Source organism: Rhea pennata, chromosome 27, assembly GCF_028389875.1.
Source record: "Rhea pennata isolate bPtePen1 chromosome 27, bPtePen1.pri, whole genome shotgun sequence".
In the NCBI taxonomy this organism is placed as follows: Eukaryota; Metazoa; Chordata; class Aves; order Rheiformes; family Rheidae; genus Rhea; species Rhea pennata.
Window position 1 is genome coordinate 680,180 of NC_084689.1, and position 18,049 is coordinate 698,228.

Below are 18,049 nucleotides of genomic sequence, written 5' to 3' on the forward strand. Positions count from 1 at the left end.
TCCCCCCTCTATTTCCCCAGGGCAACACCCAGGACTCTAAAACCAAAAATCAAAAAGGGGTTTCCTGGGCAAGAAATGCAAAGACAGTGAAGCTTGGGGTTCTGAACCCCTTCGGTACTGATAAGGAAAATCCATTCCTGATGGGAGCCACAAAAACATACACAAGAGCCCTCCAAAGGGAGAAGCCCGTGGACTCGCACAGATGCTGCCTAGCTATGCAGGGGTGAGGCTGAAATCCACGGATGCTTCCAGTGAGCTACTTGGCTCCTTTGCAAAAGCAGGTTAAGTGTCCCAAGCCACCTCCTCCCAGCACTGCCCTTTTCCACCACATATTCTTTAAGTGCCTTTTCTCAGAGCCTCACAGAGTCTCTCCTGTGCTGCTCCCCATTTGCAAGAGCTGTTTTACCTACAAGCATAAACCCTCCTTCCAGTCATACACATGTGGGGCCAACCACCCTCAGGGGTAGCTAGTCCCTATCCCAAACCCCTAATTCAGCCCTGTGACACCAAGCCAGCTAGCTATACTGTACAACAGTTGGACCCAAGTCTCAAAGCCAGCTTCACCTCTTCTGCCAGGAAAGAGAGGGAAAATTAGTTGAAGTTTCTTGGCTTTTGTTTGGTTCTTTGCTATACGATCTCACACAACAGTTCAGCCTCAGGAATAGCTGATCTCTCCTCAACGATGGAGCTGATCTTAGAATGCAAACGTGTCCCATTTAAGGGACAAGGCACTGAAAAAAACAAACTATATCACCTACAGCTGCAGGTGCCAAAGGCAGAACTGTACAGAGACAGAGCTGCTGTCCTCATCCCAGACATCTCTGAAGAGAATGAAGCTGCATTATCACTTCTGAGTAGATATTATTTGAGGCCATTTGCCTGTGGCAGAAACTCCCAGCTTACGATGGCCGCATTTATTTAAGAGTGGCCAAACTGACAGAGCCCTTACATACATCACCAGTAGCTGAAAGGACAGCATTTCTCCAAGGCTCACCAGAACATGAATCCACCCCCCCTGCTTCCAGGCCCAGCCAAATGCATCCACTCAGCCATGGAAGCTCTAACTTGGGCATGGCAGCTTCTGCCCCCCAAACTCCCTAAGGAAGTTTAAGGGCAGAAAACATGTGGGTGAAGTGCAGTTCTGCTTTGGTAATTGCCCACCTTTGCTCTGAGATAAGTAGATCTAAATGTTAGGAAGAAGGTTTTAAGCTACTCTTTCACTAGAAGAGAAGGAAATTCACCAGTTTTCTGCCCTCTGTGGTTTTCCACGGGAGGTCTGAAAATGTTCTCTTCATTCATATGCAGTAGCTTTTCTAAACAGAAAGTTGCCTGACAAACATGGTTTGTCACAAATCAGCTCACCACTTGTGAGCATTACTAGGAGTGCAAACGCAACCTCGAGGCCGAAGTTGAGGCTGCTGTGAGGGGCAAAGAAAAGCTGTAACACTGAGCTGACTACAGGGTTAATCCAAGCACCCTGTGTGCCAGCAACTTCAGGGAAAGAACAAGGCCCCAGTGAAAGTGAACATATCACCACTCCCTCTCTGCAGCAAGAAGTCTAGCAGTCCCATGCACATTCATCCTTTCTCATACAAAAGCACACATTTATTTTTCTCAGGGGAGTTTACTGCAGCACCTTTTCTCTGTCCCAGCTACTCTGCCTCTACTAAGAGGAATTCATGGGTTAAGGATGATGGTGAGGTGAGAAATAATAACAAACAAAATCCAAATGCCTTCCTGGCAGTCCAGATTTGCCAAGAACAGGGACTCAAGACAGGCTCCTCAAGTCTGGCTCCGAGCAAGAGTTGGAGCTAGCTGTACTATCTGCTGGTGCTGGGCAAGGGTTACTCTCCCCCCTGTCCCCTAGAGCATGACCCAAACATTTGTCCCGATCAGGATTCTGCACAAAGGCTGGTGGGGTCTGTGCCACACTGCTGTTTGCAACGCAGTTCTTTCCAATAGGCTTTGCTTGACTGTCTGACCCTTCTACAGCGTCAGTCTGCTCAGGAAGCGAAGGGCTGGGAACAGAGGCCCCACCTCCCTCTACTGGGACAAGGAACGTAGCTGGTGCCTCCTCTGCAGCAGGGGGAATATCTGCTGCAGCAACCACAGACGTTGAAGTGACTTCAACAGTGATGGAGCCCACAGCAGTCTCCGGATGGTCGCTGCTGACTCTGATTTGGGTTACCAAACTGGAGGCAGTGGCAGCATCCTGAGGGTTCCCGTTAGCCATGGCTTCATGCACCACATTTGGCTCCAAGAGGGTATTGCTCAGGTCAGAGAGAAATGAGGCTTCTGTAACGATGGCGGCTGTTTCAGCTACCCAGTTCAGATCACTCCCAACAGAAGCAGCTGTGGCAGCAGCAATAACACTGGAGGCCTCACTGGGAGTCAGTGCAGCATGGCTGCTGCTCTCCCCAGAGGGTCCAGCGGCCAGGTGGGGTCGTCGGCTCCCCACGTCAACTGGGGCTGCTGTAGTGTTGTTGTTGAGGTTGTCCTGGAATGTTGTCTGAGTCCCCTGGCCCACCTGCTGGTTCTGCAGCAGCATCTCTTGGATTCTGATCTGCTGGAGAATAGCTGGCAGCTCATAGTGGTGGAAGAAGTAGATCATTGAATGCTAGAGAAAGCAAAGGGAAATAAGTCACTCATTGGGCCTATACTACAAGCCTAGACACATCTTACAAAATTATTCTCCTCCCTACCCGTTAAGACAGTGACTGGGGAATTTGGCTGCTCTGACCAAAGATGGTATCTCAAATTTTGGAAGAGATTTATCCCTTCTGCATCTACACCACTGTCACAGAAACTAAAAAAAAAAAAAAAGGTCAGAAAAAGGGGAATGCAGCCCCCCCACCCCTTCTTTCTAGGGATGAGAACAAGAAGGGTAAAGGCACTTAGCTTTGTTCCATCCTCAGTTCCCTATCTGCATCTCACAGCAGAGAAAGGAGACAGATCAACAGCCAAAGAAAAACAAATGATGTGATTGAAACAGGATATTGGAAACATCGATTTGGAGATGGTTCTCACCAATACTCTCTGAGATGTGAGGAATGATCACAACTGAATTTACACATCATCTGTCTCCATACAGCTGGCATCGCTAATGTGCAGCAGAAACAACAGCTACTCACCTGGATGAACAGCCATGAGGTGACCAGAGCCAGGCTGCTGTACTGTCCATTGAATCGATAGTGGTAAGCATAAAAGGCAAAGTGATACAGATAGAAAAACCTGCAGAGAAAAGCAGTAAATATCAAAATATAATCGATGGACAGTACTAACATGAGTCTCCTTCTACTCATCACTCAATTCAGACCAGTGACACTTTGTCCAGGGTGGCACAGATCCCCTGCAATAGGTAATTTGAATTGTCCTACTATGAACAGGTGTGCAACAGAGCAAAACAAAGGGCAGGAGTGATTGCACAGTGCCATGCAAGAGACTCTAAGCGGAAGCAATTGCACTTTGAACCTAGTGATATGTACAGCAGTTCCCAAGGACATACGCATACAAGAGTGGAAGCCCTCCTTCTTGGGAGGACTGTAAAGGGTCTAAAGAAACATCCCACTAGAGAATAAAGTTGTGTGCAATATACAAATGAGGTCCTAGCCAGCTCTTACCTGAGCCAGTGTCTCTTACTCGTATTCGTGTGACAACAGATAGCATCATATTGGTCAGCCAGCCATACAATAAGGATGATGTAAAATGCAGTCGTAGTGTCGTTGAAGAACTCTGACATAATGGCCTCCATACCTACAGGATGGAGAGAGGTGTCTGACATCAACACTCTGTAGGGCACAGACAACAGTTCCAGTGAAGTTTCCTCAAAAGGGGCATCTGAACAACTTATCTGTGATTTCTAGAACTGGAGCTATACAATTATATGACAAAGCCCATAACATGACAACATTATTTTGCTTAAAGCAGCAGAAAAGGTCAAATGCGTTTCAATGCTCGTTGTAGTACTACATGGGTCAGAGAATCAGCTGGCTCCAGACAGCAGAAATTGGAGTTTTTGTGTGTGTTTGTCTTTAATTAAAATTGTGCTAATGCAATGTGGTCACAGCAAGCATGAATCTGAAATGAGCTAAAATGAAAGACAGACAAAACCTCAGTCTATGTGATTTCCAAATGAATTGATTTCCAGGAGACTCAGAAGGATAATGCAGGTTATTGTCTGCCATCGAATCCCAGAACCTTCCACCCTGTGAGGAGCAGACACACTAACCTGTGGCCAGGTCAGAAAAAGGCATCATACTTTCTAAGACCCCAAAGTGCTGCACCTCTCCTTTTATATATGAATTAATGTTCTTACCTACTAAAGCCAGAATGACAGTGAGTAGGGGAGCTGCAGGGAATGCAATTGTCATGTTCATTTCCAGCATCTGTAACAGATCAACTGCAAAAAGGAAAGCACACTATGATACAAGCTGAATGCAGAACCAGAAAACCCTCCACTCCCACATCACTCCCCATTCAGAGCACTGCAACATGCTGTGAACTCCACTGTCTGTAGTCCACTGCCCCAGGTACTGGCAAGAGTCAGAACCACTCCCGTAAGCACAGGGCCGGGGCGGGGGGGGGGGAAACATTTCCTGTGCAGCTACATGCAGGAGCCTTCTAAACAACAGTAGTCAAGAGAGTGTGCAGGCCCAGTGTCCAATACACCCTAAATGCCTCAAAAAACCCTTACCAATGAAGACAAAGATCTGATGGTGCGAGTAACGCAACAGCATCGAAACAGATAGAGTCTGAAATAGGAGAACAGAAGTCAGTATTAGAGCCATGCAGGTCCAGGGACTCATTTTCAAAACTGCACTACAGTTGAGGCTTACACAGACAAGCTTGGACTTAAAACACCAGACAGCATGTTATGCATATCTTGCATTCCTTAGCCTGTGCTATGCTGAAGGACTTCCCACAGAGTAATTAATACTTCACAAACAGCAATTAATCTTTATACTACTGCGGTGATATAGACAGCATGTAATTTGTCTGTAAAGAGACTTATGCTGAATAATTGAGCAATGGCCAAATAGCAGCATAAGAGCTAGAACTAGAGTTTCTTCTTTTCCTATATCCATCCTCCTCCCAGTAGCTCATGTTGCCTCTCTGACAATGGTCACTCTGCACTCATTTCCATTTCCCCTCTTATCAGCTACAGTATTATTGTGCAAGAAGTTTCTTCAGTGGAAGGTCAGACACACAGAGAAACAGTCATCTAAGGCTACAAACACAGGCTCGGCCACTGAAATCTCTTGTCCAATACTTATCTGTAATCACCTGGTCACACAAGTAATCACAGAAGATTCAGTTCTATCTCAATCAACCCTGGCACATTAGTTAAACCTGTTCTTAAAAATCTGAGGGCAAACTTTTGTACTCCACACTTTGGCAGACCAAATGCTTGACTATTAAGACTCTAACCTGAATCACCCCTTTGCCAATAAAAATATTATTTCATTCCATTTCAGCTCCTCTGTTTGTTTCATTTTTAGGACTTTTAATACCCAGAGACAAATTTTCAAGGTGCAATTCCATCAGATTAGTTTTGAAAGCAGATGTGACCTGTTACATGAGCACAGGCCTGGACTGTTGTACACAAACACCCAACCTCACCCATAAGCTGACCAGCATTGGGCTCAGAATCTGGACAATGCCCAGCTCCTCCCCACTTACAAATATGACCATGATGACAAAGGCTGCAAGGTATGAAGTCCTAGCCATCCACATGCTGACAAAGCGATAGTGCTCCCCAGACACCACATTGCGAAGGAAACCTGGGGAAAAAAAAATCAAAGTCCAGTGCAATTAGCCCACAAGCTAAGACCAAACTTCCAGTACCTTCTTAAAAAAAATTAAAGCAGATGCATAGCATCACCTCCTCATCACTGCCTTCTCTTATTGTTATGCAGTACAGTAAGGCAGTAGAGGCAGTAGAAAATCATGTTTGCAGACATTTCCTCTCCACTCCTGCTTGTTTTATGTTGTCCTTGACAATAACACAGGGAACTGTTCCCTGCATTAGAGATTAATCAATAGAAGATGGTATTCACACATCCACAGGAAAAATATCACCTCCCGCACAGCTGCTGAAAGTGACTCATCCAAGTCTTACCTTTGTTTTCTTCATTTTCAGCTAAAGCTTTGACACTTGACATAAGGATATCATCATAACCCAGGAACTCATCCAGCAATAGGCGACTGAATCTGTCCCCAAAGCACTGGTCCCTGGTGGGATCTAGATAAAAGACAGAAAACATTCAATCTGTTCAGATCTTAAGCCACAGAAAAGGAAAGGCAAGTGTCCAGTCTTGTCTCTTAAAAGGACCTGCTTGCCAGCAGACCTGTGCCTGCACTCGGATCTCTGCCAATGTAACTAAATTGGGCAGGACCGGGAGGGAAAAATGTCACACTGACAAATATAGCCAGACCGACAAAACGTCAATGTCAATCAGGCTCCAACACTTACACCAGGGCTGTTATAATCTCTCCTCACATATACACAAAGGGAATTCAAGTCCGAGGCTTGGACAACCTTCCTAGTAACTGTGGGCTCACCCCAACTAAAGGCCCAGAGAAACAAATTCTGGTAAAATTTGGGAGGGGCAGGCTGAGATCTTTCAGCCCCCAGATAATCTCAGCATGCCACTGCTGAGGCCTACCAGTCCTCAAGAGCCTCCTCTTAAGTCCCTGCAGCCCTGGGCCATTCAATTTCGTCTCATGATGCTGGTACAATATACACAAATGCATTCTGCTGTATAAACACTAGCTTGCTTGCAAAGATACACAAAAGCTAAATTAAACAGGAAGCATAAATAAGAATCATTTTTTAATAAAGCACTAGGATTCTTATGAAGGAATTTGCCTAGGTGAATTTGAAAGCTTAGATCAGTACACAGACATTTAATAAGGAAGCTACCTATTACTTACCATGAGATCACTGTTTAATACTGCAGCCCAACTGTACTTCAGTTTTATTGGGAATAAATAATGCAATTTAGTCTGACTGTTGCACTAATGACTCATTACAGATGAATTCAAACAGAAGGCATGAGAAGGTCTGAGACCATATTTCTGTCTAGTATAGGTTTTAACAGACTGAGTGCCAGGAGAAGAGAATGCTGTCCCCGAATAATGGTCTGCTAGTGCCAACAGAGGGACAGAAATATGTTGAGACAACACTAAGTAAATCTGCTTAGTATCATTCTTGACACATGCACATTTAGTCTTGCCACCAGGCACTGGCATTGTGATGCTGCTGCTATATGCTGCAGTATCACTGCCTCAAAGGGCTGCAGGCTATTCGGGTTCAGGACTCTAAAATGTAAAGCAAAAGCAGTAAGAAAGAAAGAAAAAAGGAAGAGAGAGATCCACTGGACTGAAGCCAGATTTTCAGTATATTAAGGATATTCCTTCTTGGATGAGAAAACAGTGCTAGACATAATATTAGGGCTCAGGCACCAAAACAGGCCCTGTCATTTCAGACTACTCATCTTGGAAAGGGATGATCTACTACACTAATAAAGACTTCATAAAGAAGCTCTTCCATATGAAAAATGAGCACCATCATCAAAGAGTTTCTAGAAGACTAAAAAGGAGATGGGACATGACTGAAATTTGGATGAGAGCTAATAGGATGTAGGTATCTCTGAAGAATACTTATACATCAGTGTGGGCTGATTATCTCACTCACCTAAAGTTACCACCATGACTGGGATGCTGAGGCGCTGTCGAGTACTCTGGGACAGACGCAAAAAGCCATACTCCAGAGAGTACTCCACAATGTACTCTTCCTGTGGCCACACTGCAAAAGAGGAGGAAAGTGAAATTCAACAGCAGGGTTTACCAACAATTACCACAAAGAAACAATATCTCTGGATTCCTCCCCACTTCCTTCTACCAAGTTCTTGAAAAGAGTTACTTGTGAATATGGGCTCCAGACTTCCCTTAGTCAATTTAAAACAAACTAAGACAATTAGGGCTTTAAAATTCCCCAGTGTCTGAAGATGGTCTTTTTTTTTTGGGGGGGGGGGGGGGGAGGTTGCTGTTTAAGAAAGGTCCAAAATAGATTCTTTCTACCACAGTAGCTTGAAGAAAACAAAATCTCCTGGTAAGCAGGAGCCAAGTAATCCAAGCAGTTTAACTTCCAATCATTCAAACTGTCACAACATATCTCCCAAGAGGTGTGGGGAAGCTGGCGTGAGGCTTCTCACAACAGCAGCAAAAACAGTTAAGGAGACACAATAATTTAGAAGAAATATATCTGCCTCATCTAACTTATAGCAACACATTAGTGACAGAAACACCCACTTTAAAGATTCCCTGGCTCTGTCTGGAGAAAGGATCCCACATCTTGTGCAGCAAACAGTCTGAAGAGTTTAACTTCTTATTTTCTGAAGAAAATAGTTTTAAGCTCAAATGGCAACAAAATGTTTAAGTGTCAATAAAAATTGCTTTCTTTGTAGCACAAAATATTTTTCAGTGGTAATGTATTTCATCTAAACATTCAATCTCATGTACTTTCAACACAAGAAAGATGATCAGAGGACTGGAGCATCTGCCCTATGAGGAACGGCTGCTAGGGCTGGGCCTGTTCAGCCTGGGGAAGAGAAGACTGAGGCGGGATCTCATCAATGTGTGTAAGTATTTGAAGGGAGGGTTTCAACAGGATGCGGCTAAACTCTTTTCAGTTGTCCCATGCAACAGGACTAGAGGCAACAGGCAAAAACTGAACCACAGAAAGTTCCGCCTGAATATGAGGAGGAATTTCTTTCCCAGGAGAGTGACAGAGCACTGGAACAGGCTGCCCAGAGAGGTTGTAGATTCTCCTTCTCTGGAGATATTCAAAACCCACCTGGATGCAACCCTGACTAACACGCTCTAGGTGACCCTGCTTGAGCAGGGAGGTTGGACTAGATGCTCTCCAGAGGTCCCTTCCAACCTTACCCATTCTGTGATTCTGTTATTCTGTGAGGGAAGATGGAAAAACAGAGGAAACAGGTTTGGGGGGATCTAAGATTTATTTGAAAAAATGAATTTTATAACTACGTTGGGAAGCAGCACAATTCTTTATCCCACCATCCTTCTGGATCATTTCCAATTAGGTATCCAGCAAATCAAAGCACAGTCCATCACTGTATACAGCATTGTACAGTGTGATTCTCACAGAACTTATGCAACTATTAATTAAGGTATTGCACTAAAACTATTTATATGTTCTCTAGTCTTAAGAGACTTAATGATCTGAAGTTCAGGACTAATGAGTTCTGGATCAGCATCAAGTAAAATTGCAAGGGAACAGTGCCATTATAATGTCCAGTCTTGCAGTCCTCTGTAGCTAGAACATCCTGTACTTCTAAATAGCAAATAACTCAATTTTTTTTCAGGGATAAAACTGTGTATGAAAATGCCAAAATTAGGTAAGAATCCAACTGCCATGTCTCTGTTTTAGTTTATGTGACTTTTAACAGATTCCCCCTCAAACCACTAAACATAGAACTTTTCTAATAGGAATTCCATTTTAAACAATACATAAACAATACATTAAAGCTCCTTCCAGAGTTTATGAAACTTTAGCAGCTAAAGTCATGCTGAAGTAAGGGGAGGGATAAAGCCAGATAACGATCTGAGTGATGCAGAACAGCAATACTCTATCTCACAATCTACTAAAAGTTGCTCGGTGTCTTTTAGTATAGTTAGCTATTCCAAGCTCTGGCGTCATTTAAGAGACCCAAAATACAGCCCAAGCCTGTTCAATCAGAAATAAGTGCTGTCAGTTGGATCCCTGCAGATCTCAAGATGACAGCAAATGCAGCACAACTGGTCAAATGAGGAAGGTTCAAATTCATCAGAAGCATCTGGCACTGTTACTGCAGAAACCTGACAGCAGACCAAAATGCTTCAGCAAACTTTATAACGTAGATGATCCCCAACTCCCACAATCTCCCTTCCAACCCAAGGAAAGAGATACCTATAGATCTACTGTTAGTAGCAGTAAGATTAACCACAAGTGAAAGCATCAGAAATAGTTGGAAGACACTTAAGGCTATTATGCATGGGCCCAGAGAAGCCAGGAGGAGGGAGATGTGCAGGGAAGATGCACGGGTGCAAGGGAAGGAGGGAGCACAGATAGCAGCATAAGTTGTCTTTACCTGCTCTGGCTAGCATCTCAAACTCGGACACAGTCTCCCTCAGAGGCTGCATACCTTTAGTGGTTGCTTCACTAAACGAGAACTCTTGGCTTTCATTGTGGGTCAGTGCCTCGGTGCTGCTCATCCGGGATGGCTTGAGGAACACCTTGGGCTCAATATCCAGCTCAAACTGTTGAAGAAACATGGTGGTAAAAGTCACTTTAGCATTCATTCCAGTTCGAGTCTTCCGATGCAGAGGGTCAGAAAATGCTGAGGTACAAATTCTGTCTCTAAGTGACTGGCGAATGAGATGGACTGTGGCAGATCCCAGCTGTTTAGACTAGGTTCACTGCTAAGGAGGGTAGGAGTCCCCAGCTGCCAGAAAAGCTACACGGTGTTGAAAACCTGTTGGATCACAAACCAAGCAGGCTGTCAGCACAGCAAGACTCCAGCAGAAATTTCTGCTTCTCCTCACAGTTCCAAACTTGATGACTATGCTAACAAACTGTTTCACCCCAAACTGACACCCAGTTTCCCATCTCCTTCTGTGTACCCATGGAAAGAGTCTTTACCTTGATAGAGCTGTTTTCAAACATATCCACAGTCATTTCCTCCTCTTCTTCCTCCTCTTCTTCAGCTGTGGACTCAACTACCATTCCTGGGAACTTCTCAACATCACAGAACTGCAAGAAGATGGGGGCTCGGCTTGAATTGCGCTGTATTTCCACCCGCAAGATGCCGTCACGTGGCCATTTATCTCGCACATGCTCCAAGCAGTTAATGGGCGAACGGGAGAAGGCAATGTGAATGTAAGCCAGGATGAAGAGCACAAAGAGAGCCTACACACAACGAGAAACAAAGCAGAAAACATTAGTCCAAAGAAACTTGACCTGTTTATAAATTCCCCAGTTTTAAAAAGCCATCTCTTGCTCGCCCATAAGGACACTGGATTAATTTGGACAAAGGTACATGCAAGTGGACAAGCGCTTTTATGCTTTCTAAGCTTGGTGGCCTCTTGGTGGTGAACAATAAAGCAACCAGATCAGAATCAGGTAGTCTCTTCATCTTTACAGAGCAACTGATATAATACTCCCTTCGTCAGCCCTTCTGATGCCTCTTTAACCAGTTGAAACCTTGTATCCTTCAGGTAAACATCAAGGAAGATCCAGAGTTCTTCCTAGCAGCAAGAGTTTCCAAAGTGCCTGTGACCAGATTTTCTCCATTAATATAACTGTGTCATGAGTTATATGCTACCTGGCTGCCACCCAAAAAGCAGCCGCATGTCAGCAGTGTTAATATGCACACTGCCCAGAATCACACAGGTGCTGACTGTTACAAAATTACACATAAACTGTCCACTGTATTGCCACCTTGCGTATCCATGCAAAGCACTTCTTTCTTTGATCCAGTAGCATTTCACATAGGTGCAAAAAATTAACAAGTGATATGGAGTAATAAAAAATTCAGGCCTTATTCTCTTCTGAATGAAAAGCAAAGTATCATGTTCTTCTGGCAAAATGGTTACGATACCTAAGAGAGCTGGCTGACTGGCCGGAAGAGGCCAGCTTCAAGGAAAGAAGCTGCAGTGTCTAACCACCAAGAAGCCTACAGGCTGAACCATGGAAGTTTGCTCCATCAGATAATTTGTCAACAAGGTAAACTTCCTTGTTCTAGCTTTATTTCATCAATGTTTGTTTACTGACAAAAAAAGTATCAGGCTTTCTTCTCCAATTCAAGGAATACAGTGGGGGAATTTTCACAGAATCAAAGTCTATTGCTCAGGCCTCTAGATCTCAGGTGAATGTTGATGAGCAACTACTTTGAATTGATGACTCAGCCTTGCTCAGCAGAATGACAGCAAATGAAAACAGATGACATGTATTGAAATCACCTCAGTACACTGTAAAATACCTATAAAATGAAAGATGAGGCTTAACACCACAAACTGTCTGGGATAGAGTAAAATTTCACCCACATAATAAAGACAAGATCCAGGAAGAGTATTTCTAGAAAACAAAAATGGTTCTTCTATAAGGGTCTGAAACTTCTTGCATTTTAAAGACTAGGTCCTAACAGGTTTTCTTTAAAAGTAGATGAATTCATCAGTTTTCTTGGTTCAAGATACACTGAGTTAGCAGCTAAACATAATACGCATTAGATGGTATTTTCAGATCACATACAGCTCATTTTCTACTGAATTATCTCTCATTTCAAAGAGTTAAAGTACCATCTTGAAGAAACTTTGCCAATCTGCAGATCATTTCACTAAAGATCAGGATTTGCTGCTAACTCAACACAATCATGAGAAAATGCTACTTCAGCCCTGGCAGAAAGGTTAGAAAATATTGAAACAGATCTGTTTAATCTCTGCTCAATCAGGCAGATGTTAACCACAGAAGGGAAAGCAGCATTACTGAATTAAAAATAAAAGGCTAGACTCTCCAGAGGACAAACTGGCAATTACTCTGGTTTATGCAGCATCCAGTGTAACACAGCTGTAGTTCTGAACACAGTATCAACAGGGGAAACACCCCAAAAGAGCAGTAAGAAAAGAAACTGCTTACAAGGTTAGAGCTCTGTCACTAATACTGCATGAAGCACAGGTATCCTGCTGAAAACCACAGAACACATGCACAGACCCCAACGCCATATAATGCCTTGTAAACCAATACCATCCCTAAAACGACTACACCACAGGCAAACTAACCAGAGGACCAACATGTGATAACAAGGCCCCAAGGCAAATTGAAGAAAACCAGAAACTTAACTATAGCTTTCAACCATTCCCTTCTCAGCACAAAATGCTTCCTGTTAAATACTTCCTATTAGAGCACAGAAAAGACTGTCCAACTTGACAAGATAGAGAAAGAAACAAATCTCAGCAAAAGAACAAAAGACAACCTACCACAAGAACAAGACAAAGCAGAACTACTTTCTGCAGAACCGCCAGCTCTGCATTCAGATCCACTACATGCTGCTGTGAAATTACACACTCAGCCCCAGCTCTGACACTGAGCTGGCCTGCCAGAGGCTGAACAGGCTGCAGGAAGCATCACCTCATGCTTGCCATGGCTTTGTCCTCCCTCCTGGCCTATACTGTGGTCCCTCTGCTGTAGACAAGATACCAGACCTTCACTCTGACCTAACATAGCACACAGCCTGGCAGCAGCCGTGACAATGCAACTGTCACACCAACCCAGCCACCACAGATACCCTCAGAGCTTTCAGCATGCAAACTCCTCATGCAACATGGATTTCCCTCTCAAAGATTTTTAATAAGAAATCCAAACTCCTCTTCCATTCCTCCCCTGCCAGGTCACCCTAACTTCATAGTCAGTCAATATTGAAAAGGATCCCAGGCTTTGAAAGCTGAGAATATTCCACAAGATTGGAATATTATTCAGGAATATTGCAGGCTTTAAACCTCCCCAACATACAATACAGACTGTAAGATGGTCCAATCCTGTACCTTCTAGCACTGTCACTCTATATTAACATAAGTCTGAGATTCCCAGCAAGTACTCTTCCGATGTCTTACATCATGTTTAAAGCTACAGAGGAGTATGTTTCATTAAATTGGCAAATCTCCGTGCTGATAACCAAGAAATAGTGTTCTTCTATCTTAGCAACATTTTAATATCTCAGAAGAGTTTTAAGCAAGTCCAGGCTGAGGCCTCTCTTACATATAACCAATCAGACAGAAAGTCCTTACCTATCACATCAACAAAATTAAATCCAAAAGCACCATCCAGTACCAGCAATAGGGTATTGTTACGAAAATAGAATTACTTGTCACAACAAGTACATCTGCTGACCTAAAATTCAGATAAATGACCAGTCTATCAGTTACCAGTTTGTCAAACTTCCAAAAGACCTTTCAAGCCAGAGCATACCAATTTCATAACCACTGAGAAGATGCTTTTCAATCAAAAGAATAGTTATAAAGTCACAGTAAAACAAAGTATGCTAATAAAGTTTATTCCTTACAGTAAAGGCAATAAACCTGTTCATGCTGTTACCAAGTATTGCCCAAAGTTCATAGAATCATAGAATCAGTAAGGTTGGAAGGGACCTCTGGAGATCATCTAATCCAACCTCCCTGCTCAGCAGGGTCACCTAGAGCATGTTAGACAGGGTTGCATCCAGGCGGGCCTTGAAGATCTCCAGAGAAGGAGACTCCACAACCTCTCATGGCTGAGAACTCAGAGAAACTCTAACGCAGCAAGTAGTATAGCTAAGCTTGATACATTACTTTTCCAATGGTATTAAGGTGCTTATTTTTAAGTATACTAGTTGTCCTTGCTACACATTGCTGTTGATCTACTTTCTAGGACTAAACACATTGGTAAAAAAAAAGTCAAATTTGTGGAGGAGCTGCATAATAGGGAAAACCAGAAAAAGGAGAGGACCAAATCCCATCTTTCCTCTAATCCAACATGAGCCCATATAGCTCTCTCATCATAGGAGAAACCATGATGAGGCCAATAAAACCATAAGCAGTTTCAGGGATTCACTTGACCAGCAGCTTGCAGGACCATGGCCTCTAATTTAAGCTCCTACTGGATGCTCTATATACAGAGAACTGAGATCATGTTGCCTGCTGAAGTCTGCCTTAATTTGGTAAGACTTCCAGTTCTCAGGGCAAAAATAGGCTGTTCTCTGTAAATGTCCTGTGAATACTTTCATCTCTTCAGGTATGCTTTGATCAAAACACACAACAGAAAGAACTGAAGTTAGCTTGGTGAGTATCACTCATTCTACCTGACAGCCTCCTGGTTACTGCCTCCCACTTCCAGTCTCTCAGTCTGCCTGAATCCACTTACACAATGCAACGGTGGGGGGATGCAGAGGAGAGATGTTAAAAACCTGAACATTTCTCAGACGAAAAGAAATTATTGCAAAAGTACACTGTCATGTCATGTTTATCATGTTATCGTGAAAAGGCTCTCACTTTGTATTTGGTAAAGAAAGTGTTGTGTGTGGTATGACACAAGGTGTCCTGAATGTTTGCTTGTTTTAAATTGACTGAATTTTAGAAACTCATAATGGAAGCACACTGTTGTCACTTAGCAACTTCCTTTCCCCTGTTCCCCTTAATTCTTTATTTCCTATAATTGGCACCAGTGAGAAGTGTCAGCATGAAATGTGGAAGCCAAGATGCAATATTCAACTTGAGAGCAGATGGTCAGCGACAGGCCACTGTGATCACCGCACTTCAGAAGGCCTAACTTGTCCCAAAAGAGTTCAGCTTCAATTCCCCATTTAAACACTAGCCTCTGTGAGTGCTCAAACCTGCACCTCCATCAACAAAGAAAGCAGGCAGGTTTTCACCCAGTTCGGTAGAGGTGCAGCACTGTCCACACGTAGCTGAAGTTACTGACTACTAAAAAGAAACAGCATTGTTTGTGTGTGTGTGTGCACACGCATGTGAATTACTTCTGGAAAAGACAAGACTTTAGCAATACATCAAGCATCAAATATCTTGATTAAGCCATACTCCACATCCAAAGAGAGGGATTGCTTAGAAATGGAATCAGAAGCCTTTCATACTCCCATCGCTGTTTTTAATCCAAGCTAGACCAAACACCCATCAAGCTGGATCAGTGATTTGCAATCTCTTTTTATGTACAGATCTTGTAAGAGAGTTCTGGTGTTCTGTGGACCCCCAAAACCCACTGTAATTAATCTTGCCTTCCTCACCAAAGAGAGATACATATCAACTCAGTGGACAACTTGGTCTGGATGGTCCAAAACCAGGCTGTGCTCCTAACAGAGGAGCTTCTGAGGGCTCTGTAAGTTACACTGAGGAAATTCATGCCTGAATGACTATCGTCTAAAACAGGAACCATAAATCACACTGCCACCCCTCACCTTGAGGAGAACGAAGAATTCGAAGATACGGCGGAAGGACGGTGGGAACAGGCGGGCATAGGTCACTGCCATCTTGAAGAAGAGGGCATGGAAGAGGCGATCGCGCACATTGATCAAGGGGTTCTGGTTGAGGTTGGGATTGCGGACGCCCCGGTTGTTCGCGCCGGCAGCCCCACCGCCCCCGGTGTTGTTGGCCGGGTGGTGGTTGTTGGCGTTGGGCTGGTTCTCGGACATCCTGACCGCTGAGGCTGGGAGCGAGCTGGCACTCTGCCCGGGGCAGGTCGCAAGGGCCGCTGCTCCTTTGCGGGCAGGGGGGGAAAGGCCGCCCCAGAGGGGCCCTACTCCCCCGGGGGGGGAGGCCCGAGGGCTACGCTGGCGGGCGGAGCGACAGCAGGTGGGACCGGGCGGCGCCCCCGCCCCGCTGCCCGCACGGGCTCGGCGCCCAGGGCCCGGCGCGGCCTCCTGCGCGCTGAAGCGGGGTCCCCGCGGCGGGAGGGTGGGGTCAAGGCTGGCGGCGCCCGGGCCGGGACCAGGCCCCGGCGGCGCGGCGGGGCCCGGGAGCGGCGGGGCCCGAGCAGGCCCGGCGGGGACGCGGCTCCGGGGCCGGCCCCGCGGCCATGGGGGGCCCTTTACCAGCGGCGGCCCGGCACAGAGAGCCGCGGGCGCCGCGCCTCGCCTCGCCGCGCCTCGCCTCTGCTCGCTCAGCTCAGCCCCTCTCGACGCCCCTCACCGCCCCGCCGCCATCTTCCTCCGCCAGCCCCTGGCACCGACGACGACGACAACGACGCGATCGACGCAAGAGCAGCGCCCCGCCAAGGAACTCTGGGACGGTGGAGGACCGGACCGCCCCCCCCGCCCTGCGGAGCATGCAAAGCAGGAGGACTCCCGACAGGCATCGCGCAGGGCCGGCCTCAATCTTCCGCGCTTTCTCCTCGAAAATAGCAATATTTTTCCAAACATGAAGGATTTTTAGCACAAAGTATAGTCAATCATTTCAAGTGCAAATTTTAAGCGAAAACGAGTGAACAGATAAAGACGAATTCTCGCCCTATTCTAAAAAAACCAGATTGCTAGAGCTTTAAATAAACCTGCGGAGGCATACGGATTCGTGCTCGCTTCGGCAGCACATATACTAAAATTGGAACGATACAGAGAAGATTAGCATGGCCCCTGCGCAAGGATGACACGCAAATTCGTGAAGCGTTCCATATTTTTTTCGGGCCGCTCACAGCCTCCCCTCGGGGGCCTACATTTGGATCCCAGTTTTTGCCCCTCCCAGGAGGCGCCTCCCCAGCTGGGGAGAGGGACCACAGCGCCTGTGCCCACAGGGGGTGACGGGTGGGTGCTTACGCCCGGGGCGAGCACCCGTGCGTGTCACAGGTGTGGGTGCACGTGGCACTGCAGCTATTGGGTGCTCCTGTGCACCGCAGCCGTGGGTGCACATGCACCGCAGCCGTGGGTGCTCTGGTGCACCATGGTCGTGGGTGCATGTGGCACCACAGCTGTGGGCGCACGTGGCAGTGCAGCTGTGGCTGCTCCTCTGCTCTGCAGCTGCGGGTGGATGTGGCCGCTGTGGCTGCTCCTCTGCACAGCGGCTGCGGGTGCTCCTGCGGGAGCCTGGGCAGGCTGGGCACAGCATGGGGAGCTGCGGCTCTGGGGCTGGCGTCGTGGGGAGGGACAGGCCTCAGTGAGAGGGCTTCACTCCTCACTCAAGCCAAGCTCAGCCCCTGTTTATAGTCCTCCTTGCCCCAGTTCTACCTTAACGGGCACACTCCCCTGCTGGTAGAGGCAGAGCCCTGAGTGTAGGTGATGAAATCACCCCGTTTAGAAGTGGCTGGTTCCTCATTCCCGTGTCATTGCTTGGCTACGTCGTGCAAAACAGGGCTGGGTCCCGCCAAGCACCGCAGGACAGGCAGTGGGGTGCAGGGCCATGCTAGCGTGCTGTAAAGCTGCCCGCGCGCTGCCCGGCTCAGCCCTGGCACCCTCGAGCCCCCCCAGGGCAGCTGCAGCCGGAGCATCCCTGCAGCACTCGGCGCAGGGCAGGA

At 46.1% G+C, this 18,049-nt stretch overlaps 1 protein-coding gene and 1 non-coding gene across 3 annotated transcripts; one reads left to right on the forward strand and one right to left on the reverse strand.

The window, feature by feature from the left end:
* Positions 1-1,583: 1,583 nt before the first annotated feature.
* Positions 1,584-16,473, reverse strand: TMEM259 (transmembrane protein 259). 2 transcript variants are annotated; one of them, XM_062596149.1, is made up of 11 exons: positions 16,005-16,473; positions 10,706-10,972; positions 10,209-10,323; positions 7,697-7,807; positions 6,119-6,241; positions 5,680-5,780; positions 4,694-4,751; positions 4,316-4,399; positions 3,621-3,753; positions 3,132-3,231; positions 1,584-2,617 (listed from the first exon to the last, which is right to left on the reverse strand). In XM_062596149.1, exons 1-11 carry the CDS (start codon positions 16,236-16,238, stop codon positions 1,769-1,771), a joined length of 2,175 nt encoding a protein of 724 aa, XP_062452133.1. In that variant the 5' UTR covers positions 16,239-16,473; the 3' UTR covers positions 1,584-1,768. The 2 variants fall into 2 exon arrangements, with proteins under 2 accessions (XP_062452133.1, XP_062452132.1); XM_062596148.1 differs by having other exon boundaries at positions 10,155-10,323.
* A 639-nt stretch (positions 16,474-17,112) lies between these two features.
* Positions 17,113-17,219, forward strand: LOC134151791 (U6 spliceosomal RNA). The gene has a single exon (XR_009960900.1). It is a non-coding gene; the product is annotated as a U6 spliceosomal RNA (small nuclear RNA).
* Positions 17,220-18,049: the final 830 nt, after the last annotated feature.

Bases quoted from the DNA above. Each gene is read 5' to 3' on its own strand.
- TMEM259 (XM_062596148.1), bottom strand. From the start codon at position 16,238: ATGTCCGAGAACCAGCCCAACGCCAACAACCACCACCCGGCCAACAAC. The intron at 10,973-16,004 runs GTGAGGGGTGGC...CGTTGTGTGTAG, and splicing joins AATTCTTCGTTCTCCTCAAG to GCTCTCTTTGTGCTCTTCAT. The intron at 2,618-3,131 runs GTGAGTAGCTGT...TGCTTTCTCTAG, and splicing joins CCTCATGGCTGTTCATCCAG to CATTCAATGATCTACTTCTT.